The sequence below is a fragment of the Bos indicus x Bos taurus genome, chromosome 2, assembly GCF_003369695.1.
Source record: "Bos indicus x Bos taurus breed Angus x Brahman F1 hybrid chromosome 2, Bos_hybrid_MaternalHap_v2.0, whole genome shotgun sequence".
NCBI classification, from domain to species: domain Eukaryota; kingdom Metazoa; phylum Chordata; class Mammalia; order Artiodactyla; family Bovidae; genus Bos; species Bos indicus x Bos taurus.
The window spans coordinates 71,106,456-71,132,122 of record NC_040077.1 but is presented as its reverse complement, the minus strand read 5'-3'; the positions used below and the strand labels follow the sequence as shown (position 1 = coordinate 71,132,122).

At 45.6% G+C, this 25,667-nt stretch overlaps 2 protein-coding genes across 4 annotated transcripts in view; one reads left to right on the top strand and one right to left on the bottom strand.

The window, feature by feature from the left end:
* C2H2orf76 (chromosome 2 C2orf76 homolog) overlaps nt 1-25,667 on the top strand; it is a 106,632-nt gene that overhangs the window by 8,093 nt on the left and 72,872 nt on the right. Inside the window, exon 1 of one of the 3 annotated variants that reach the window (XM_027562347.1) lies at nt 14,070-14,155. The exons of 1 other annotated variant lie outside the window; for it this stretch is intronic. The gene's annotated coding sequence lies outside the window, so the exon portion shown is untranslated. Of the gene's footprint in view, nt 1-14,069; nt 14,156-25,667 lie in introns of those variants that run through there. One more of the 3 variants, XM_027562363.1, reaches the window with a different exon arrangement.
* Nucleotides 8,808-14,349, bottom strand: DBI (diazepam binding inhibitor, acyl-CoA binding protein). Its single transcript, XM_027562379.1, has 4 exons — nt 13,857-14,349; nt 12,702-12,819; nt 10,423-10,485; nt 8,808-9,100 (listed from the first exon to the last, which is right to left on the bottom strand). The coding sequence occupies exons 1-4, from the start codon at nt 13,863-13,865 to the stop codon at nt 9,027-9,029; spliced, it is 264 nt and encodes an 87-aa protein (XP_027418180.1). The 5' UTR covers nt 13,866-14,349; the 3' UTR covers nt 8,808-9,026.

Genomic DNA, 25,667 nt, shown 5'->3' with positions numbered 1-25,667 from the left:
CCTTATGTTTTCAGTTTCATTAAAAATGGGCAGAAATAAGTTGAAAGTCCTTGAAAAGTCCTTTAAAGTTCGGCGAGGCTAAAAGAAGGCTAGCTTCTCTTGCTCTGCTGTGCTGTGCTTAGTCGCATAGGACTGCAACCCCATGGACTGTAACTCGCCAGGCTCCTTGATCCAGGGGATTCTCCAGGCAAGAATACTGGAGTGGGTTGCCATGCCCTCCTCCAGGGGACCTTCCCAACCCAGGAATTGAACCCAAGTCTCCTGCGTTGCAGGCGATTCTTTACTGTCTGAGTCACTAGGGAAGCCCAAGAATACTAGAGTGGGTAGCCTATCCCTTCTCCAGAGGATCTTCCCGACCCAGGAATCAAACTGGGGTCTCCTGTATTGCAGGCGGATTCTTTACCAGCTGAGCCACCAGAGACGCCCCTCTTGCTCTGCAGCCACCTGTTTCTGCAGATCCTTTCTCAATCTGTGTCTTCCTGTCCTGCGGCTGCCCATGCAGGAGAGCGGCTTCCTCCCTCCTAGCCAGGAGCTCGTGTTCCCGAGCAGGCTTCTGTGTCTTGACTGGTTGGCCTGGTGTAGGAGGACTGAGTCCTCACCTACTGCCTGCGGTGACTCCAGGAAAGGCTAGGCACTTAGCCTTCTTCTCCCAGCCTGTGTCATCCAGCCTGCCCAGCCTGCCTGGGGGAGGCATCTCTGCCCCATGCCGCTTTCCTGGGTGCAGTCCAACTCTGCACTCCTGCCATCTCCAGGGGCTTCCTAGCTGACCATTTAATATACATGGCCTTGATTAATGGAAAACATCTGGCCTCGTGCTCCCTGGCAGAATACTTTGGAGAGCAGAGGTGAAACTGAGAAAGAAACGTCTGTTCCAAATAAATGAGCAGAAACTGTGCAAGATGGTGAAAGATGGCTGGGAGGTTGAGAGAGAGAGAGAGGGAGAAAGAATCTGTAGGAGCAGAGGTTACTAAAGAACCTGGAAAAGACAGCCCTCAAACACTCTTACTTTCAAGGGAGTTTCAAACTGCAAGACACCACTTTTTACCTGCCAGATTGTAAAAACAAAAGAAATTTTAAGTGATAATATTCAATGCTGGCAAGGAGGTGATAGTGAAAAGGCACTATTGTACATTAGCAGTAAGAACTTTTCATGGAAATGATTTAAAAATATGTATAAAAGATGATAAATTTTGAATCAATAAATTACATTCTAAGTGAAAATCAAAATGTTTTCAAAGATCTGTATATAAAGATGTTTAACAAATTATCATAATAATAGCAAAAAGTAGATATTGTCTATCAGGGTACTAATTATAGTCCAACAAAGTGATGCAACTATTATGCAGACATTTTTCATGAAATGATTTTAGGAAAAGAGAATCAGGTTACAGAATTTCATATACAATGTGATTCCCATTATATGCTATAAGACTCTCAGAGTTGTTCTCTTTTTCACATTTCTGGCATTTCCCAAGTTTTCTGCAATGCATGCACATTGTTTTTCAAATCAGAAAAGAATTTGTTTAATTTTTTAGTATTTATTTCATTTTTGGCTGTGCTGGGTCTTCACTGCTTTGCATGGGCTCTCTCTGGTTTCTGAGAGCGGGGGCTACTCGCGATTGTGGTGCGCCGGCTTAACGCGGTGGCTTCTCTTGTTGTAGAGCATAGGCTCTGGGAAGCTCGGACTTCAGCAGTTGCAGCATGTGGGCTAAGTAGTTGTGGAGCACGGGCTTAGTTGCTCCGAGCATATGAAATCCTCCTGGACCATGGATTAAACCTGTGCCTCCTGGATTGGCAGGCAGACTCCTGTCCACTATGCCACCAGGGATGTCCAGAAAAAAAAATTTTTTTTAATGCTGCACAGTCTGGGACTGGGATATGAGAGCGATATCTGCAAAAGGATTTGGGATATGTTGTAAAAAAAACTGTATCTTAAAAGACTTGTTTAAAAACTTAATCAATTTGCAAAATCTTTTGTTTATAATATAAAGTCAGTGCCGGTCCCACTTTTGGATCATATTGATGTAAATGTTGAGTTGGTAAGTAGAAGGAACAAAGATTGGTGCTTAAGAGCAGAGCTCTGTCTGTACTGGGCTGGAGCCATGTACTACAAATTTCCTGAGTGTACTTGTAAGCATAGGGTATGAACTGTCCATGATGATAAAGGTTGCTGCTACTGCTGTTTTGCAACATAGATGGCATTAGTTGCGGATTCTCACTAACCACAGGGGAAATGAGTTATTGGAAGGAAAGGAGCAGGGGTAAGGGAACTTCTGATTATGGAGCTCCTACAGTTTGCACTGTGCTGTGTGTTTTGCAAGCATTAGCAATCATCTAATCCTTAGAGTAGCCCTGTGAGATATTGATATAGTGTTGTAACCAGGAAGTGACAGAAACCTATGTTAAGCCAGCTGAAGCAGAATGGGAGTGTAGGGGTTCAGTTATCTGGAAAGGACAGTTTGATGGTGGCCACATGCTATATGGTCATAAATCTCTGGCAGGTTATACTAATATTTTCCCAAAAGAGCAGCAACAGTGTCTCCCATCTCACCAGCCTTTCCTACATTGTGATCATGAGACTTTCCATCAAGAATGGGGTCCATGTTCTTTCTCCTTGAATTTGGGTAGGCTTGTGACTATGGTAGAGGTCATGCCATGTGACTTTCCAGGCTAGGTTATAAAAGGCAGTACGGATTCACTCTGAGTCTCTTGGGACACTCACTCTGGGAACTCAGCCACCATGCTGTGAGGAAGTCCAAGCCATGTGGAGAATTGTGGGTCGGTGTCCTGGCTAACAGCCAGCATTAACCACTAGACATGCGAGTGAGGAAGCTCTGAGGTGACCCCTATCCCCACCATCATCTAGCCTCAACCATATGAGCCATCCTGACTGAACAAGAGCCACTCAGCTGAGCCTAGTTAAGTCCAGAACCGTGAGAATGATAATGAAATCATTGTTAAGTCACTAACCTTGGGGGTGACTTTTATAGCAACAGATATCTTTTTTCTTCTGGTATCCAAATAGAATCTCAGGTAAGAGATTTTACCGAAATCATTCTTTGCTATGCCAAACAGCTTCTTCCGTGCTTCTGGGAAAGATGGCAGCAAGCAGCTCTCTCTTATAAAGTCCCTACAGTTAGAGATTGTGGAGGATGGGAGACCTTTCCAATAAGGCCTGGCCACTTTAAGGTGTTCTATGCCCCTGGCCATGAAGTTGGTTCAAAGACAGTCAAGTGACCCAGACATTTCTTCCCTAGGATTTTCATGCTGGGACCTTCAGGAAAAATGACCCCTCTTATACTCCAGGACTCTGGTGGACTAATTGCCCTGGAATAGGGGAGGAGGCGTCATTCCTCAAAAGCAGGGATGCCGGTCCAAGCACACACGAGCACAAAAGATACAATTTAAGATCAGGGAAGAGTCTGGGCTATCTCAACCAGAACCTCTCAAATTTTAAAATTCTAAATAGATGAATTCATTCTTTAGGCATCCTAAATGCTTTTGTTGATAAGCATGTATTCATTTTTCTTTTTTTGTGTTAGGCATTTATTAAAATCTCCACTCAATTCTGCACCATAGAGATTATCCCTATGTTATAGACAAAAAAAAAAAAAAAAAAAAATCCAAGGCTCAGAGAAAATAAGCTGGCTCAAGGTCAGAAAGAGCAAAAGTAGCCACTTTGTGGTTCAAATTTAAATCGATCTGGGAAGCCCACGCTATTTCCACCACTACATATCTTCTGGTGAACAGTGTCCCTCAGGGCCACACTTAGGCAAAGCTGTGTGAATGGCTGAGGTAATCATTCTTTCCAACACCCTCCCACTTTGCAGTCTCCACTCTCTTTTGTAAGTCTCATGCCCTGGTGCCCATGGGTGATTTCTAAGTATGGTCACCTTAGCAGAAACCTGAGCTTTGGCTTTTTCATGATTTCCACCAAAACTGTGCTAACTCCCATACCTTAAGGCTGGTGATTTTTAACTGCTACTGCTGCTAAGTCGCTTCAGTCGTGTCCAACTCTGTGCGACCCCATAGACGGCAGCCCACCAGACTCCTCCATCCCTGGGATTCTCCAGGCAAGAACAGTGGAGTGGGTTGCCATTTCCTTCTCCTATGCATGAAAGTGAAAGTTGAAGTCGCTCAGTCGTGTTTGACTCTTAGCTACCCCATGGACTGCAGCCTACCAGGCTCCTCCATCCATGGGATTTTCCAGGCAAGAGTACCGGAGTGGGGTGCCATTGCCTTCTCTGGATTTTTAACTGAGGTGAGCCCAATCAGGTATTCGTTAGAGAGCCCTCTGGGTAATGGTGTCTCATTTGTACTTGACAAAGACCTTGAGGGTCTTCTGAAGAAGGGCCGCTGGTGGACAAGACCAGCCCACAGACAGCCATATGAGGATTATTAGCAGGCATATTAGTTTCCTGGGGCTCCTCTGACAAATCACATAAGCTGGATAGTGTAAAACAACAGAGATTTATTTTACCACAGCTCTAGATGCTAGAAATCCAGATTCAGGGTGTCGGCAGGCCTGGTTCCTTCTGGAGACCTAGAGAAGCTCTGTCCCATGCCTCTCTCTTAACTTCTGGGGTTGCTGGTAGCCCTGGGCATTCCTTGCCTAATTCCAGTCTCTGCCCCCATGTTTACATTGTCTTTCTCTCTGTGCATATCTGTGTCTCAAATTTCACTTTCTTTCATCTTATAAGAACAACAGTTATTGGATTAGGGCCCAACCTTAATGATCTTGTCTTGAGATCCTTATCTCAATTGCAACTGCAAAGATCCTCTTTCCAAATAGGTCACATCCTGAGGTGCGGTGTGTGTATTTGGGGGTGGTGGTGCTTAGGACTTGGACCTATATCCTGAGGGTACACCATCTACCCCACTCTAGCAGAGTATTTGGAAGCCCCAAAAGTTACACACTGAAGCTACTTGAGATTACCCCCCCCACCAAGTGCAGAGTCCTTTACTGTCTTTGATATCTCACTGATTACTCTGGAAAGGCTTTGTAGGGGTATCTAAATGTTTGCAGGCTAGACTTATATTAGTTCGTTCATTCCCGAGCAAGGATACTTATCAAAAAATCATAAAACAAAAAAGGTGTAGGTCGACTAATTCCTGGTCCTCCAAGGATCGAGTTGTATCCAAGGCAGGAGGGTGTTGTGAAGCAAGGGGGATTCTCTGCTTGGAGGTGTGCACAGAGGGCATTCCTGAGCCCTTCTGGTGCACTTCCTGGTTTATGGCTCTTTCAGAACAAGGAGGGCATCTGACTGATCTTTAAACCCTAGGATCCTGGTGGGGCTTTGCTCATTTGGGGGGTCTGTTCTTAGCTACCCCAAGTCCTTTCAAAAGACAGGTTGTGTGTGGTCACACAAATAAATAAAAGGGAAGAACCATTCTGCCCCTTTCTTTCCTGGGAGCTGCTGAGGGCAGAGGCATTGTCCTGCCCTGAGCCAGTCCAAAGCCTCAGCTCCTTAAAGCTTGCCTCCGCTGGTTATTTCTTTTGGTTCATCCTCAACTCTGAATACCTATAATTTTACTTTACACACCTTTATGCTGCTTAAACTGCCCCCTCAAAACTTTCCAGCCTGATTCCTGCAAGCCAGGAACCCTTGGGGCCTTCTCATTCCCCTGTTCTGCTCTCCTTCTTTTCTGTACTGGACCCCATTTTACTGATGAAGAAGCTGAGGGTTACAGAGGTGACACAACTTGCCCTATGTCTATGTAACTTGAGAAGTGCTTGTCCAGTTGCAATCCAGGGGCCTTTCTGTGTCCCCTAAGATGCCTGGTTTCTAGCAGCAGTTCCCAGGCTTTTGGATCTTGGAACTACTTTAGTGTAGGGGAAACATGGTGACCGCCCCCCCATCCCTGCCAACCTTATTATTGAAGCACTACTAAGGAGGGGGTGCTTCCCAGGTGGCTCAGTGGTAAAGAATCTGCCTGCCAATGCAGGAGACCTGGGTTCATTCCCTGGGTTGGGCAGATCCCCTGGAAAAGGAAATAGCAACTCACTCCAGTATTCTTGTCTGGAGAATCCCATGGACAGGGGCTGTAGTCCGTGGGGTTGCAAAGAGTTGGACAACAGCAACTAAAGAGCAACAAAGTGGGGAGCCGCAGCTTGTGCCCTCAGACCAAGGCTTGTCCAAACAGTTGGGCAGGGAAGTACTGAGGGTGAGGATGCTGGCTAGGGAAGGCCTCCAAGCTGCTAGCAGTCACTATTTGCTGGGCATTGTGCCAAGCACTTTCCCCATTTTATAGGCTCATTTTCCAGATGGAAGAAAGTGTGGCTCAAAGAAGATAGGTGATTCAGCACCTGAGAGAGGCTGGAGTGGGATTCACATGTAAGTCTGTCAATCACCTGCAATGTAGGAGACCTGGGTTCAATTCCTGGGTCGGGAAGATCCCCTGGAGGAAGGCATGGTGACCCACTCTATATTGTTGCCTGAAGAACTCCATGGACAGAGGAGCCTGGGGGTGAGTTGCAGTCCATGGGGGCTGCAAAGAGTTGGACATGACTGAGTGACTTTGACTTTATGTTAGCCTGGCGAGACAGGGGTCACCAGGTAATGAGTGGAGACCAGAGGGGATGTGACAGAAGTGGACAAGCAAGGCCTTTCTGGTCAGAGAGCCCTGGGTTTGGATCAACTCATCACCTGAGCCTTCTTTTCTTCATTTGAATAATGGGCATGGTAACACAGCAAGGAGGTACTGTTCCTACCTCAAGGCACCGTGGATAAATTTCAGAACTGAAGCAAAGAGCCTGACCCTGCAGGTCCTTTGCAAATAATGGCCATTCATCAGAGGCCATGCCCTTGGTTGGCAGAGGGGCCTTGGGTCTGTTTTTTCACTCCAGTGTCTCTCCCATTGGCATCCACTGGAGAAGAGATACGAGTCATCATAGTACAATCTAAGCAGAGTGTAACTGCAGAGGGCCATACTGTGCTCTTTGTCAGGGCTTCCCTAAGCTCAGGTCCACTCTTCTGGGATCCTGGCTGGCAAGGAGGCAATGACGTCTGAGCACAGGTCTGCGCTGCCTTTCCAAGCTAGAAATAGGGCAGGGTACCAGGTAGTTGATTTTCTTACCCACACTATATCCAGTGTTAGGCTCTTGGGGTAGGTCCCTGACTGATAGATACTGCAAGGGATGCTGCCAGGGACAAAAACTGGTTTGAAGGAGGGTGAGAGAGAAATTCCTGATAAAGTGCTACACACTGTGGTACCTCCTTTACGGCAGGACCTTCTCACACCCCCTGGAGGCTACACTAGGCCTGACCCTGGAGCCAGGTCTATTTAAGACAAGCGCCATACCCTGGACTCTAAGATTGTTTTTCCTTTGGCTTACTCCCCAAAACAGCCAATAACTGAGCAAAGATGATCTAAATATGGGTCCAGGTGGGTGGCTATGGCTCCTTACTGCCTCCCTTAGGGTTGAGGTGCCCCCTGAGTTGGGTGGTCTTGGCAGCCTGGGTGGAGTGGAGCCAGGTGGGAGGCCAGGTTCCCTGCCTCAGATGCCCTTAATCACATCAGCACCTAGGAACTGGTGCTGCACAAATGACACTGCTACTCAGGACATCACCTCCCCTACACTGCACATCTGAGCTGTGGGGCTTCATTTTCCATAGGCAGCCTGGGCTGGAACTGGATGACTCACACTATTCTCAGTAATCACTGAGATGGTCAGACTGACCGTCTGAATGCCTTGACCATGTTGCCTCCCCTGCATCTCCCCATCACCTATGGTCAAATTCTGTACTTTTCAACTTGGTTGTCAACTTCCCAGTACCTAGTCTCCTTCCACATTGAAGGCACGCTGTATCCAGCCATACCAGATGCCCTCCCTGCTTGCTCCTGTTTTTCCCACCAGTGCTACTCACTCCTTTGAGGCTGCCTTGGCTGGTACAGGTGTCTGAACCAAGATGACCTGCACCTGAATGCTGGTCCTGGGTTTCTTTAGCAGCTGAGTGACCTTAGGCAAGTTACTGTAGTGCTCAGGTCTCACTGTTCTGGAGCAAGGCTGAACTATGTCTAGGAACAGGGCACTGGCTCTAGAGGGGAGATCTAAGAGCTGCCTGGCCTCAGAGAGCCTCTCTTTAATTCCTTTTGGCCTCAGCATCCTCACCTGCAAAATGGAAATATGACTGCCTCCCTTGCAGGACTGTGGAAGTGACTGAAGGGGAACATGAGGCACAGAGGGTCTGATTGCTGTCTCCTTTAATTCTTACTATTCAACCACCTGCAAAGTCAAGCTTCAGCCTGTTTTCTTTGCAGCCTTAACCCCTTGCCCTTCTGAGGTCCTGACTGCCGTTCTCCCTGCTGAGCCCTCACTTCCCCTACTGGCTTTTTGCCTGCCCAGGTGCATGTGGCCAAGCTTCCCCAGAGGACACTGGGGATGCTTCCTGAAAATGCATGTTTCACCCTGACTGGGGTTTCCCTCCTTGCTTGTTTACCCTGCAACCACAGACTGGTTGGACCTCAGCCAAAACTCAAATGCTCATTAACCCTGCCTTCCTCAGAGTATGAGGCCAGCAATGTTCTTGACAGAGAGTTGGCAGTCCCTGCAGATTGACGTTTCAGCCCACCTGACTGGTGTAGTTGAAGCTGGGGAAGATGGAGACAGGGAAGGCCACTGCTATAATAACTCCTCTGCACCAAGGTGAACACAGGCCAGGTCTGAACAGGTGGGTGCGCCTGCTCACCCTCCAACAAAGTGTACAGGGGGAGATAGGTAAGTTCAAACACTTCTAGATGAAATCTTTGGAAAAAGTGAGGAAGAGAGATTGGAATAGAGGACATTATTTCAAGAACCCAAGTTATCGAAGTAAAGTAACAAAGATACTTTTAATTCATCTACTGATAAAAATTACTCAGCAAGGATTAGTAACCGTTTCAGCTCCTAATCTGTTAGTCATATCCTGGGCTGTCTTGAGCTTCTGGCTTAGCTAGTTATTTATGAACTTCATCCCCAGTATTAGAAAAACAAGGCATTAAATCAGTTTAGGTGAAATGAATGGCTGGCAGCCAAACTCAGTCTCTTATATTCCATATTTTTTCTTTAGTTCTTCTACTTTGTCAATGTAAGCTTTCATGGCATCTTCTTTAGAAGTCCCTGCAAGGTATCAACAAGATTATTTGTCAGAGAGGCAGTACTGTAGAAAGGCAGCAAACTTTAGAGCCCCAGGTTAATGCTGCGAGGCTGTTTCTCATCTGTGATGGGGATGGGGGTTCCACTACCTACACCTCACAGACCTGGCCAGGATGTGACTTTTGAAGTCCTTAAGGAGCTTGGCCCACAGGGAAGGCTCCATAAAGCACTGAGCTCATAATGTGTGTGCAGCAGCCTGAGGCCTGTCACTGGCTTGCTGGCCAGGTGAGTATCCCACTGTTGTGTCCCACTGACTTTCACGATTGGCTTTGATCTATCAAGTATTTCTCTGTTGGGCTCTTATCTCTCAGAGCTGTTAAGCTGCCAGGGAAGAAACAAAGCCAGATACCCTCTTCTCCCCAGAGAGCAGCTTTGGGAACTCTGAAGACAAGCAGCTGGCCCTTGGAGGGGAAGACAGAGGACACTGGAGATATCCCTCAGAGATAGTGATGCCTGGTGTCCTGGATTCTATGCTGAAGGAGAGATACTCAGTGGGAATTAGTGTGTGTTCTGGAGCAAGGGTGAGTACATGGGGCCTCAGAATGGTATGGAAATGCCCAATGGGAATGGACAGTCAGAGGGGCATTCCTGTTTCACTTACTTGCAGATCCTAGGAGTGTATTTATTGTATTCTGGCCCCTTCTGAATTCAAGGGTTTCTCATTTGCAGGAAGACAGAGGGCTTATTCAGAAATGAGCAAGCTAGGACACAAAAGCTGGCAGGCACTTCAGTGCCAACTTCTGGGTCTTGCTGCCGCAGGTGGCATGTGATTAAGTCACAGCCGGGATACTTCTTGGCCTCTGTTCTTAGCATATAATAGCTCCATTCACCGAAGCTATGATGTGCCAGCAGCCTGCCATGCATTAATTCATTTCTGTTTTTAGGTGCCTTTCTGGCTGGAAGGGAACTAGGGAGTGCTACTTGGGCCAGGGGGTCACTGGCTGGCCTTGTGAGGGAAGGGAAGGTGTGGACAGGAAACCATCCCTATTCTGAATATCATAAAGCCCAAGGCAACTCATCACCTCCCAGTCTGTTTGTCAGTGGCCTGGTCCCCTGCCCCTCCACTCTCCAGATGATATTATGACTCAGAGATGGTGTTTTTGGAAATGGCACACATGGTATCATAAGTGGTCTAGTTTTGTTTTTTTTTTTCCATTCTGGTCTAGGTCAAACTGGTTCCCAGCACGTGCCTCATCAATTCTGTTCTCTGTCCTTACCCCTTACACTCCTTAACAGTATTTCATGACTGGGGTTCCCAAATGAGGGAAGCGTATTAAAACAATTACCTTTCAGCTCATTCCAGGCATCCCACTTGGCCTTGCCTTTGAAGTCCAACATTCCAGGACGTTCTTAAACAAGGGAAGGAAAGACATTAGACCTGCTGCAAGTTCTAATGGGGAACGTTATCCATTTTCTTGCCATGATAGCCATATTTTATCTTCTTTTTCCAGGCTCTGCTGTGGAGTTAAATGGGTCTAGTATAGTGGGTTCTGCCTTCAGAAACTTACATGTACAGAAATTCAAACTTAAAATCTAGAGAAAATAGGAGGAAAACCGTTTTCATTACCAGATAGCCCCTTTCTTATAAATTAACTCCAAAATTTCTTTTAAAAACCATACTTTATTTTTTTTAAACAAGTACCACAATCCATTCACCTGGCTTAAAATTCAACCACCACAAAGGGATTACTATAAAGTTTCCTTCCACTCTTCCCACCCAAGGTCTCTCTCCCATGTTATTGTTATCAGTTTTGTAGGTGTCCTTTTCTGTGAACTGTCTGTTCATATCCTTGCCCCATTTTGCTATCAAATTGTTAGTCTATTTCTTATTGTTTTATGGGAATTTTATTCCACCCCCCTCACCCCGAAGGCAAGCTTCCTTTAAGGTACACCATGGTTTTATACCTGTAGACATGTTATCAGTTGCACTTGGGGAACACACTTACACCTCCCTGCTGACCTAGTTCACTGCCATGCTAAGAAGAAAGCCCAGGGGAGCAATCGCAGTGCCCGCACCAGGACCACAGTGTCTGAGAAACATAAAAGTCTCCCCCGAAGTGCTTGCTGGGAAGCATTCCCAGGGACACCTGAGGGAAACCGTGCCCCAGAATCATCAGGATCTGAGATTGGCACATCCCAATAGCCCTCTCATGATGATGGAAAGGTGATACAACATTTACACTGTCAAACTCAGGGGCCACCTGCCACTGGTGGCAGCTGAGCACCTGAAGTGTGACTGGGGAGTTAACTGTTGACTTTATTTCATTTTAACTATTCTCAGTTTAAATTTAGATAGCTGCATGTGCCTAGTGGCTGCTGTATTGGACCGAACAGCCCTAGAGGGAGCTGATAAGGAAGTGATAAGAATCCCAAGCCAGTCTACCTACACTAATGCGAAAGCAGGGCAGAGGACAGTCTCTGTGACAATCACGTTTGTCAGAAAAGTGTCTCAGTCACTCTGGTCACCCCTACTTCATTTCCCCTGCCTCCCTGGGAAGAGGCAGAGTTTATAAACCCAGGGTAAAACTCACCTTCACCACAAGACCTTTCTTAACTAAGCCCTCCCTGTGATTTTTATTTTAAAATATTTTATTTATTTGGCTGTGCTGGGTCTTAGTTGTTGCATATAGGATCTTTAACTGTTCCCCGACCAGGGGATCTAGTTCCCTGACCAGGGATAGAACCTGGGCCCCCTGCAGTGGGAGTATGGAATCTTAGCCACTGGACCATCAGGGAAGTCCCACTCCCTGTGATGTTTGATTTGGCACTGCCCAGGATCCTTAAGCAGCCAGCCCACCTGCTCTACCCTCTACCCTAACTGCAATGGAATTAGGGGCTATGCTCACCCTCCTAAACAGGAGCGAGGGGTGACCTCCTCTATGCTTCTGTGGCCACCATCTCTGAGTCCCTGTGTACAATGCATCATGCTATTGCCATATACTCTGGAGTTTGAAGAACTTAGGGGCAGAATGAAAACTGTCCAAGGGAGAAAAGACATTCTAGAATATGGTGGTCCAAACTAAGGCTTCAAATCTGTACCTAGATTTTTTGACAGGGAACAAATGGTGGAATTGCTGTCAGCAAAAATGCTTCTGACCTGCTGCAGAAAGCCAGCAGCTACTCTGGCCGTAGGAGCTGACATTGGGCTTGGCCCAGCTGCCAAGCTCTCCGACTTTGATCCTGTCCGACTGGGGTGGAAATAGTGTGGTTCAACAAAATTACTACTAGCTGAGAGCTTGGAGCAAGGCTCTTCAAAGCTGGGATCTTTGTTCCTCCCAAACAGATGGAAAATGCTGGTGATAACGAGACAAGTCCTCAAACTGGGATTTGAATTCTGCTATCTGAGCCACCAAGAAACCAAGAACAGTGCAGGGTCTGTAAACCCCATTCAGGAACATGATCTTTGGGCAACCTCTCCCAGTTTAAACCCCAGGAACCACCTTAAGAGTAGGGCTGTGGGTGGTTTTGAGAATGAGGTTCCCAGAGATTAACAGTTTCAGCACCAACCAAGGCTGCCAAGCCTACTTTGATGAATCTGGGCCCTCCCAACTCCACCTCAACATACCTGTATTTATGTCACCCACAGTTGCTTGTTTGTAGTGGCTGTAGATGAACAGCATCTCCTCATCTGCTGGCTTGGTCTTAAGATGCTTAACTTCCTCAGCAGCTTTGTCAAACTCAGCCTAAATATGAGTGAGAGAAGAGGCCTGACGAGTTCGGTAATTAGGATGGAGGGGTTGGAAAGGAAGCACTCTCTTGCCCTGCTGGTGAGGAAAAGCAGTCTTCCTCATCTCAACAGGGCAGCTAGAGAGATTCAGCAAAACCAGGAGGGTAAGCACATCCCTTCACTCACTTGGACAACTATGTACGGGGCTCTCACTAAACCAGGTATCACGAGCTGGAAACAGTGGTGAAGGAGGCAGGCTGAGACTGGCTGCAGTGGACACACACTTCACAGAAAAAGCAGCACGGCCAACTGGCTGGCCAGACAGAGGTCTCAGGATAGCCCTGACTTGCGATAGGGCTGGCACTGGGTGACTGAAACTGCGGAGAAAACTGCATGAGCGCAGCGGTGTCAGCGGCCAGAGCCCGCTGGTCCCCTCCCTCTGAGGCCAGGGGATCCGGCGCCGATCCCTGTTCCGGTGTCCGTACTGAAGACGGGGGAGGGGCCAAAGATCACCACCCCCCGCCCCCTCACTGCTAGGTCCCGGAAAATCGTCTACAGTCAAAGAAGAGGTCACCCCTCCTCAGGCTGTGACCCTCCCCTGGCCTCGCGCTGGACACTCGGCCCCTGCTTCCCCTGACCTCCAAGCTCTCAACCGCGGCCTCCTGGCTTCTCCACTCTATATGGCACCCCTACTCCTGCCGTGTCCTTCCGGATGGGGCACTCCGTCCCCTTAGTCTTTCAATCTATAAAAACCATTACATCCCATCTGTCCATGTTGGACGCTAGCCTCCGACCTCAATTCCTGCTTCACTGCGAACGAAGTCTTCCCTATGGGCAACTTGCCAGCCGTTGCGGACTCAGTAAAGATGTTAGGAGCCCAAAACCTGAAAGTTCCGCTTACAGGATTCTGTTCAGTCTGGGCTGGGCAAGGGTCCAGAAATAACAGCAGAGCACGGAAGGGAAAGACCCTGCGGGGTTGTGTCTGCGGGATAACCCCGCACCAGCTTCCCGCCTCGTGGCACCTTCGCAGCCAAGGCTGGGCACGCGTATTACCTGAGACATGCCGGCGGTGTTGCAAAGATTCCAGGAAGCCCGCGGAGGCGGCGAAGAGAAGGTAGCAGCAGCACAAGAGACTCAACTGGCAGCGATTTTAGAAGCGCAACCTTAGGCCTCTCCACCAGTGCTCGGACCAGGAGAGACAGCCAATCAGAAGCTAGATGTACGATGGGGGCGTGCCCAACCGCCCCAAGCTGCCCCCAAGCTGCCAAACTCTCTGCCAACCTCGCTTGAACCCGCGGGGGTTTCCTTGCGCAAGCGCAGCGAGGAGGAGTCGAAGGGGACGCCGGGAGCAGGTGAGGATCGCGGAAGTAGAGCGTTCTCGGTAGTGACTGCCAGTTGGTCAGAGCGGGAATTGGGTTCTTGGGTCACCGTGGGGACTGACCAGCGAGGCAGAAGACAGGGGGTGGACGTTGAAGAGCGGAGGTTTTAAAATTTGTTTCATTAAATCTTGTGTCCTGCGTGAAATGCCGGAAGTCGCGCCGCTGGACGAGTAAACGCTCACGCTTGGGGAGGGCGAGGGGCCCGGTCCTTCTGTTGGGACTTAGAAGAGACTTTCTGGGCGTGGTCCCTGGAGAACTGCGCGAGGGAGGGAAGCTGGATTGGTTCCCAGAGGGTCGAAGCCGAGGCCTCTTCCTCTGAATTTTTGACACGTTCTGTGACTTGCCGTTGGCCGTGATTTGCAGTCCTGTTTCGTGTGCAGTAATCCGTCTGGTGCACTTAAGTCAGGGATAGTGTCTTAGTTGTCTTGACCTCCCTGGTGGCTCAGACGGTAAAGAATCTGCCCAGTAGTGTGGGAGACCCAGGTTGGATCCCTGGATCGGGGAGATCCCCAGGAGGAGGGCACGGCAACACCTTCCAGTATTCTTGCCTGGAGAATCCCATGCACAGAGGAGCCTGGAGGGGCTACAGACCACGGGGTCGCAAAGAGCAGGACACAACCGAGCGAGTAACACTTTCACGTTAACAGACTTGGCCCGGACTAGGTGCTCAGCAGACATCTGTTATGACTTTCCTTCGTTCACGAGTGTGTACTGAAGTCTTGTCAGGTTACTTACACACTCCAGACCGTAGGGTGAAGGATTAAGGGAAAATAACTTTTGAGAAAGCCCCTCAAGAGGAAGCATTCCAGGCAGGAAATGAGTGTAAATGTCTGAGCAGGGAGTGAGGGGAGGATAGGAGATGAGGCTGGAAGTTTAAGGAGGTGACAGGCTGGCTGGATGATGCAGAACCTTGAATTTTATTCTGAGTGAATTAGAGGCTTTTGAGCAGAGGATAAGAAGACTAGGGCAGTTTTGCAAAGTTGTTGCAGAGGCTGATAGTCTCCATGGGAGAGAGGTGGGTGGGGGAGTTTGAAGGTGATACCTAAGAGACCAAAGGGAGAATTTTCTGGCTGCAGCTACAAAGGAGCTAGGTGAAAGGAGGGAATTGATGGAAAATAAGTCTCCTGTAATCTTTTGATAAAGAGAGACCATTCCTCTCCAATTCCTAATTTGTAAGGAGGAGTGGACTGCAGATCAACCTCCAGATCCTTCCCACATTAATTTATAGCTGTAGGTGTTTAAAGAAAGGCCAGGTAGATGCTTTCAGATATAACTTACTAACTTAATGGAGATCAGGCTTTATAAAAAGGGGAAAAATGGAGATGCAATAGCAGGGAGCACATCTTGAGTCTTCAGCCTATGTGTAATTTTGTTTGAGAAAGCAAAGCCAAACGAATTAACAAATTTTGGAGCTAACTTTGGGGAAAATTACATTTGAATTGTAAGAGATGTGAGTGTCTTCCAAAATGACAATTCAGAACTGTCTTTTTGCCCTTAGCCCCATATGAAACTTGGATTCACTTTTGTCTCCATCATTTGGTGCTTACAGCTTCCTTGATGAAATTCAGATTATTCCCTGTGTGGATCATATTTGCAGTCAAATATATTTTCTAGTAGGTAGGTTTTGTGCTTCCTGGTGGCTCAATGGCAATGATTCTGCCTGCAGTGCGGAGCCTCAGGAGACATGGGTAAACACAAAGTTATTGTGTTTGTGTTGTGTTTGGCACATTTGAAAAGATTAGGTACCTCTGAAAATGGAATTTTCTTTTTATTCCTCCAAGGTTGGCTAGTGTGATTGAATTTTGACTGAAGTTCAACATTGCAGAAAGCAAAGCTAGTGTTTTAAATTAACTTGGTAATCTCCAGCTTAAGTGGGGTTGATTTTTTGGTTGCTTCTTTGGAATATATGCCACATTTCTTGAAAAAACCGACCTTCCACATGGTGGTTTTGTGCCCAGGTTGCTTAAAGTGACAGAAGTATGGAGCTAATCTCAGGGAGCCTGAGTCTGCAGCAGCTTGAAGTGGGGCTTCAGTTCCTTAACCAGAGATTGAGGCCAGGTCGCTGTGGTAAGAGCCCCAAATCCTAGCCACTAGGCCAGTGGTCAGTGACAAGGGCCCCAGCCCTTCAGCTTTGCAGAAAAGAATTTCCAATGAAGTCAGAAAGTAGTGAAGCATGTGGAATATTTATTAAGAGGAAAAAGAGTACATTATATGTGGATAGAGACACGAGTGGACAGAGAGAGTCCCTGAGTTGTGCCTTCGTGGTAATTTGAATTACTTTTATGGGGCATTTCTTCCAAGTTTCTGTTGGCCAGTCATTTTGAATTGCCTGGTTCAGATACATCTCAGGATCCTCCCACATGTGTATATGTATCTCTTAGCCAAGATAGTTTCTACCGAAAAGGCCTAAAGGTAGAACATCTCTTATCATCACTCCCCTTTTGACCTCCACAGAACCTACATACAACGTATGTAGCTGGGGAGCCTCCTGACTTCAAGAATGGGAAATATGTGGTCTGGGCAGGGAACAGCCTCCTCTCTCAATTGTCCTGCTTTTCTCCACGTGGAGTTCTGGTCCACAGAGAATGAATCTTCAATTGCTTTACCCTGGGGTGGTGGGTGGGAGGGGAGCTGTGGCATCTGCCTCCTGCCTCAGAACTAGTAGTGATTGCAGATCCCAGGGAACCGGGTGCTATGTGATCTTGAGAAGAAGGAAGAATGTTTTTCCTTGTTAGGGGATCCAGCCTAGGCCAAGTTTCGAAATAGCTGAAGGCATGCTTACTTTGTGCTTCCTTCCCTCACCTATGCAAATACTGCTTTATGCCCTGGAAATCAGTCCTGGGTGTTCATTGGAAGGAATGATGCTAAAGCTGAAGAAACTCCAATACTTTGGCCACCTCATGTGAAGAGTTGACTCATTGGAAAAGACCCTGATGCTGGGAGGGATTGGGGGCAGGAGGAGAAGGGGACGACAGAGGATGAGATGGCTGGATGGCATCGCCGACTCGATGGACATGAGTTTGGGTGAACTCTGGGAGTTGTTGATGAACAGGGAGGCCTGGCGTGCTGCAATTCATGGGGTTACAAAGAGTCGGACACGACTGAGTGACTGAACTGAACTGAACCATCTCTGCTCTAGGGAATTGGAATGTCATTCAGCTTTTAACATAAAGAGAGGGTAACAAGTCAGCAGCTGGTATTTAACTTTTAAAAGTAAATTTTAGAGTATATTTGGGGTCAGTAGATGATATGAATTTAAAAAAATAATTTGTTTTTGGCTATGCTGAGTCTTTGTCGTCAGGCAGGCTTTTCTCTTGTTGTGGCTAGCAGGTGCTACTCTCTAGTTGTGGAGTAAGAGCTTCTCATTGCAGTGGCTTCCCTTGTGGAGCACATGCTCCAGGGCACGTGCAGGCTTCAGTCGTTTTGGTACATGGGCTCAGTAGTTTCAGCTCCCAGGCTCTAGAGCATGGGCTCAATAGTTGTGGTGCACGGGCTTAGTTGGCTCTGTGGCATCTTCCTGCACCAGGGGACCATGTCTCCTGCACTGGTAGGTGGATTCTTTACCACTGACCCACCAGGGAAGCCCCGAATTTTTTGATTCTACATTTGACACTACTGGAAGGGTCTTCATATCCCAAGAAAGAACAAGGTTGTTAGCTCTGTTCATATTCTTGTTAGCAGCTATCACAGTTAGTAATTATTTTTGTAATTATTTTATTTACAATTACTTTTATTTTAATTTACTCCTCTACTGTCTGAACCCCTGCCCTACCTAAGTCAGGGAGGATAGGGATTACTGAGTATCAGTTAGTGCTCTGTCTCCAAGTATCTGGCACTTAAATGGTGGGTGAATGAACAGAGTGCTTTTCTCTCTATGAAACATTTTCCTTCTGATTAGCCATGAACTTAGAAACCAACCAAGTTTATTAGAACTAAATGTGAAACTATGAGCTAGAGTAAAGTAGATGAACTCTGGTGGAAGGGCTATGTCATCTCTATGTTCTGCCCTCAGTCTTGGAAATAGAACACTTGAAATGTTAAGGGAAGATGAGAACCTGACGACGTGTCGCCCACTTGACCCTCCTAGTTAGTGGAGGGGCCATTACCATTACTGCAGTTTCCCCCACATCCTTGTCTTTCCAGTTTTGGCTGCTCACAGGCTTCACTTGCTGGGTGTCGGTGTAAAGCCAGCCAGGCAAGTTATATTAAGAGGTGAAAGCAGTTCTTGCCCAGTGGGTGTGAATAGTAGTTTAATATTATGTTTCTTGGTATAAACTAAATCTCTAATTTCTAAGAGTAACCTAGTCATTAAAATGTGAAAATCATTACCAAAAGCGTTACGGTAAAGCTTTACTAGAAGGCAAGAGTTAGTGTATTCACAAATGATGAATTATATTCATTTTGTATTTTCTGGTTTCTTGGCATAAGAGACTGGGGTTAATCATTTCTGTGACATTTTAAAATTGTAGTTTCTATTTTCAGGAGTCAGGGTGCTCTGGTTTACCGTTCTCTGGCCAGGTAGTCCATGGCCTGGGGGTCTATTAGCTCATGTTGTCCTGGAGAAACAACCTGAGTTTCTTCATTAATGATGATACCTATAATAGTAATTTTAGAAAGATGTTATCAGTAACAGTGATTGTAGCCATCTGACTCTGGTTTCTTAGTGCTCAGCACCCAATTGAGGTCAGAGGGGATAAAACAGGGAATAAAATTTTGGATAGAGAGATTAACCATAAACTTGGTAAGGGAACTTGATTTTAGGGAGGCTTGGGTTCAGAGGCACTTGGGAACTGCTGCTGGGATAGGAGTGGGGAGAGCTGGATAGAGTTGTGGCTTTTATTTTGTGAAGGTGGGGGGAACTGCCAGCTGAGGTGAAAATGTACCATAGCTTTTCTTCTCCTGCCTGCCCCCCACCCCCCTGCCATTTCTCCTCCTTTGTCTCTTTTCCTTTTCTGATGAAAAAACTGGTAAGAGGAGGCCTGGTTACCAGAGATCTTAACCAGCCCTTCCCCTTTGCCATTCTTTTCTTCCTTTGGGTATTTATATTTGGAGCAATTGGGTGAGAGAAGAATGGGCATGGGTGTAAGACACATGAGTGTGTGAGTCTCACCTTTCCCCTGTCCTGTTTCTGCCCAGCCAACATGGGGTGGGGGCGTGGTTTGGGCTTAGCTGAGACATGAAGACCAGGGCTTGGGTAGAGGTGGAGGTATTCCTGGCAGGAAGTGACCTTCACTGGCTGGGAGTTAAGAAGTAAGGAAAGTTACTTATAAGTTGGTCATGCACTGGTGAGCTGCTACCTGTGTTCTGTTTAGAAATACTTACGAATGTGGGCAGGCATAATGAAGTGCTCTACAAAGATAACTTAAGTTCAGTACTGTAGTTCCTGTTCAACTTCACTAGAAGTATGAACTCTCTTCTAAATCTACTTTGTCTTCCTCACTTTGCCTGTTTCCCTAGCTCCTAGTTGCATGTGACAAGTGCTTGGTAAATGCTTTGAAACTAGGTTGTTACAGATGAATTTTCTAGTGCGCTTTCCTATTGCCTGTCAACAACAACAAAAAAATAGAAATATTAATATTTGATGACAAATGATGTGGCTGATAATTCCTTTGGAGATAATGCTGCTGTTGCTAAGTTACTTCAGTCGTGTCTGACTCTGTGCGACCACACAGACGGCAGCCCACCAGGCTCCCCTGTCCCTGGGATTCTCTAGGCAAGAACACTGGAGTGGGTTGCCATTTCCTTCTCCAATGCATGAAAGTGAAAAGTGAAAGTGAAGTCCCTCAGTCGTGTCCGACTCTTAGCGAGATAATACAGTTTTATTTATTTGCTTATTTTTGATTTTTTTTTTTGGATGTGGACCATTTTTAAAATCTGTATTGCTTTTGTTACAATATTGCTTCTGTTTTATGTTTTTCATTTTTTTGGCCACCAGGCATGTGGAACCTTTAGCTTCTCAGATCAGATCAGATCAGTCACTCAGTCGTGTCCAACTCTTTGCGACCCCATGAATCACAGCGCACCAGGCCTCCCTGTCCATCACCAACTCCCGGAGTTCACTGAGACTCACGTCCATCGAGTCAGTGATGCCATCCAGCCATCTCATCCTCTGTCGTCCCCTTCTCCTCTTGCCCCCAATCCTTCCCAGCATCAGAGTCTTTTCCAATGAGTCAACTCTTCACATGAGGTGGCCAAAGTACTGGAGTTTCAGCTTTAGCATCATTCCTTCCAAAGAAGTCCCAGGGCTGATCTCCTTCAGAATGGACTGGTTGGATCTCCTTGCAGTCCAAGGGACTCTCAAGAGTCTTCTCCAACACCACAGTTCACAAGCATCAATTCTTCGGCGCTCAGCCTTCTTCACAGTCTAACTCTCATATCCATACATGACCACAGGAAAAACCATAGCCTTGACTAGACGAACCTTTGTTGGCAAAGTAATGTCTCTGCTTTTGAATATGCTGTCTAGGTTGGACATAACTTTCCTTCCAAGGAATAAGCGTCTTTTAATTTCATGGCTGCAATCACCATCTGCAGTGATTTTGGAGCCCAGAAAAATAAAGTCAGCCACTGTTTCCCCATCTATTTCCCATGAAGTGATGGGACCAGATGCCATGATCTTCGTTTTCTGAATGTTGAGCTTTAAGCCAACTTTTTCACTCTCCACTCTCACTTTCATCAAGAGGCTTTTTAGTTCCTCTTCACTTTCTGCCATAAGGGTGGTGGCATCTGCATATCTGAGGTTATTGATATTTCTCCCTGCAATCTTGATTCCAACTTGTGTTTCTTCCAGTCCAGCGTTTCTTCTGATGTACTCTGCATATAAGTTAAATAAGCAGGGTGACAATATACAGCCTTGACGAACTCCTTTTCCTATTTGGAACCAGTCTGTTATTCCATGTCCAGTTCTAACTGTTGCTTTCTGACCTGCATACAGATTTCTCAAGAGGCAGATCAGGTGGTCTGGTATTCCCATCTGTTTCAGAATTTTCCACAGTTTATTGTGATCCACACGGTCAAAGGCTTTGGCATAGTCAAGAAAGCAGAAATAGGTGTTTTTCTGGAACTCTCTTGCTTTTTCCGTGATCCAGCGGATGTTAGCAATTTGATCTCTGGTTCCTCTGCCTTTTCTAAAACCAGCTTGAACATCAGGAAGTTCACGGTTCACATATTGCTGAAGCCTGGCTTGGAGAATTTTGAGCATTACTTTACTAACGTGTGAGATGAGTGCAATTGTGTGGTAGTTTGAGCATTCTTTGGCATTGCCTTTCTTTGGGATTGGAATGAAAACTGACCTTTTCCAGTCCTGTGGCCACTGCTGAGTTTTCCAAATTTGCTGGCACATTGAGTGCAGCACTTTCACAGCATCATCTTTCAGGATTTGGAATAGCTCAATTGGAATTCCATCACCTCCACTAGCTTTGTTCGTAGTGATGCTTTCTAAGGCCCACTTGACTTCACACTCCAGGATGTCTGGCTCTAGGTCAGTGATCACACCATCATGATTATCTGGGTCATGAAGATCTTTTTTGTACAGTTCTTCTGTGTATTCTTGCCATCTCTTCTTAATATCTTCTGCTTCTGTTAGGTCCGTACCATTTCTGTCCTTTATCGAGCCCATCTTTGCATGAAATGTTCCTTTGGTATCTCTGATTTTCTTGAAGAGATCCCTAGTCTTTCCCATTCTGTTGTTTTCCTCTATTTCTTTGCATTGATCGCTGAAGAAGGCTTTCTTATCTCTTCTTGCTATTCTTTGGAACTCTGCATTCAGATGTTTATATCTTTCCTTTTCTCCTTTGCTTTTCGCTTGTCTTCTTTTCACAGCTATTTGTAAGGCCTCCCCAGGCAGCCATTTTGGTTTTTTGCATTTCTTTTCCATGGGAATGGTCTTGATCCCTGTCTCCTGTACAATGTCACGAACCTCATTCCATAGTTCATCAGGCACTCTATCTATCAGATCTAGGCCCTTAAATCTATTTCTCACTTCCACTGTATAATCATAAGGGATTTGATTTAGGTCATACCTAAATGGTGTAGTGGTTTTCCCTACTTTCTTCAATTTAAGTCTGAATTTGGCAATAAGGAGTTCATGGTCTGAACCAGAGTTTAAACCTGTGCCCCCTGCAGTGGAAGTGTGGAGTTTCTTAACCACTGGACAGCAGGGACGTCCTTCTGTGCTCTTTACCTGTTTTGTCCTGATGGTAACAGCTTGCACAACTATTGTACATACCACAAATAGTATATTGGCAATAATAGGTTGAAGATACAGAACATTTTCATCATCGTCCTTTTATTGCCCTGTGATAGCCACAACCACTTCCCTCCTGTCCTGACTCTTCCTCTGCTCCTGGCAACCAGCAATTTATTCTAGTTCTATAATTTTGTCATTTCAAGAATGTTATATAAGTGAAATCATGTAGTTTGTAACCTTTTGGGATTGGCTTCTTTACTCATCATAATTCTCTAGTGATTCATCCAGATTGTTGTATGTACCAGTAATTCCTATTGCTGAGTGTATTCCATCATATAGATGAACCAGTTTGTTTAACTGTTCACCTGTTGAAGGACATCTGCACTGTTTCCACATTTTAATTGTTACCAGTAAAGCTGCTGCTAGTCACTCATGTACAGATTTTTCTGTGAATGTTTTCATTTTTCTGGAATGAAAGCCCAGGAGTGCAGTTCTGGGCCATATGGCCATTCCATATTTGGTTTTGTAAGAAATTGCCATTGTGTCTGTACCATTTTACATTCCTACCAGTAGTAAAGGAGAGATCCAGTTTCTCCACATCCTTGCCAGAATTTGGTGTTATCACTATTTTTTATTTTAGGCATTCTTATATGTGTGTAGTGGTATCTCATTGTGGTTTTAGGTTTGCATTCCCTAATTATTAATGATGTTGAGCATCTTTGTGTGTGTGTATTTGTGCCACATGTATAATCTCTTCTCTGAATTTTCTGTATCTTTTGATTGTGTTTAAATTGGATTTTTTTAGATGTTGAGTTTTGGGAGTTCTTAATATATTCCAGATACTATTCCTTTGTTGGATATGTGGTTTACAAATATTTTCTTCCAATTTTTAGTTTTTTTTTTTTTTTAATCTTAACAGAGTCTTTCACAAACCATAAAATTTTAATTCTGGTGAAATCCAGTTTTTCCAGTTTTTTCTTTTATGGATTACACTTTTGGTGTCATGTATAATAAATTTTGACCTAGCCCTAGATTCTGAGAATTTTCTCTTTTTTTTAGTAAAAGTTTTATAGTTTTGCATTTTAAAATTCACATAATTTATTTTGAGTTAATTTTTGTATAAAGTATAAGATTTAGATTGAGGTTCTCCTCCCCTCCCCTACCTTGGATGTCTAATTGTTCCAGCACCATTTGTTGAAAAGATATCTTTCCTTTAATGAATTGCTTTTTGCACCTTTGTCTGTAATCTCTTGGGCATATTTATGTGGTCTTTTCTGGGTCCTGTCTTCTGTTGATCTGTGCATCTGTTCCTCCACCAATACTACACAGTCTTGATTATTGTAGCTGTATAATAAATTTTGAAATTGGGTAAACTAATTCTTTCTACTTTATTCTCCTTTTGCAGAATTGTTTAGTTATTTTAGTTCCTTTCTCATTCCATATAAATTTTAGAATAAACTTGTCTATGTCTAGAACTTCCAGAACTATGTTCTAGAACCATAACTATATTGAATAAGAGTGATGAGAGTGTATATATACTTGCCTTGGATTTGTAGAGAATATTGGTCTGTGGCTTTTGTTTTTATAGTGCCTTTGGTTGGTTATCCTGTAACTATTAACTTCATAAAATGAATTAGGAAATGTGCCCTCCTATTCTGTTTTCTAGAAGAGAATGTGTAGAATTCTTCAGTGAAACCTTCTGGGCCTAGAGATTTCTCTTTTGGGAGTATCAAAATTATGGATTTTCCTTAATAGTTTCCTTAAAAGTTCCATTCAGATTATCTATTTCTTATTGGATTAATGGTGGTAGTTGGTGTTTTTCAAGAAATTGGCCCCTTTAACCTATGTTGTGAAATGTGTGTATGTAGATTTTTTCATAGTATTCCCTTATGAAATGTACAGAGTCTTAGCGAATATTTGTTTCATTTCTGATATTGATCATTTAGATCTTCTCTCTTTTTTTGGCCAGTCTTGCACAAGATTTGTCAATTTTTTTGGTCTTTCCAAAGAACTAGCCCTTTTTTCATTGATTTTTTCTTTATTGTCTTTCTGTTTTCAACTTTATTGATTTCTGTCCTCTATTATTTCTTTCCTTCTGCCTATTTTGGGTTGTTTTGCTTTTATTTTTCTAGGTTCCTGAGATGAAAGCTTCTGACTCTTCACCAGGCCCCCTGTGACACTAATATTAACATTTGTGAAGTGGAGCACAGGTTGCTGGATGGCGAGCTGTGGTCAACGGAGGACCACAGAGAAGTTGAAATAGAGATCGTTATTACTCACCCGTCCTGAAGGAAGTACATGGCACTACTCGAGGACCCACATGGGGAGGAGGTCAAGACTGAGTACAGGGAGAGAGTGAGCTGTAAGACCTGGAACACGTGGTCTATGGGTGGAATCCCTGGGGTTCCCTGGCTAACACTGGATTGATCAGTTCAAACCAAATATGCAGGGTTCCAGTAAGCTCTGTGGAGGTTTTATCTAAGGAGTGTCAAAGGGCAGGCCCTGGAGGCAGGGGAAACTGGTGATCACAAGGGCTGTGGGGGAAGTCTTATCAGGAGCTTGTATTTCTTTGTGATTCAGGGCTGTTATCTAGGGCACATTCTTCCGTGAGGGGGCAAGTTTCAGTTTAAGGTCCTCGTGGGGCTACACAGCCAAACAAAATGTTTGCTGGGGCAGCAGTATCACGTAGTAGCTTAGCTAAACTCTCCACAGCGCCCCCGTGGGGAAGGCGGGGGCCTTTTATTACTGTGGAGGTGGGAGTCTGAGCTCTTTACTGACTCCAGGATGCCGAGGAGTCAAGCTGGTGATTATCCAGCTCCCTACTCAGCCTTCTCTAATGTGACCCTGGCGGGGGGGTTGGGGCTCCTCATTAAGGCCTGGGGAGGGTAGAAGTCTAGGCTCCAGCTCTACCTTTGCTAGTGGGGGTTGGGCAGCAGTTTCTTATGTGATTTCTGGCTGGATTAGAGGGCTCCTTTGTCTAAAAGTTTTCTTTCTTGGCTAGGCTGCCCCTTTCCTGGTCCTTTGGCTAGATAGAGAAGACTTGTTCAAGCTTTTTTTTTTCCTTTTCCTGCACCTGTTTGTGATTCTGGGTTGCTGACTTCTTCAGCTCTGTGTCTGAGATATATGAAAACCCAGGGACCTCTCCACCATGTTCCTTAGGTCTGTAGATCCCTAGCTAATTGTTGCCCTCCCTCCACCTTTCTGATCCTCTTACATTTGTTTTATAGATAATGTTCAGGATTTTTAGTTGTATTTTAATCAGGACATATAGGGAAAGATACATCTACTCCATCTTCC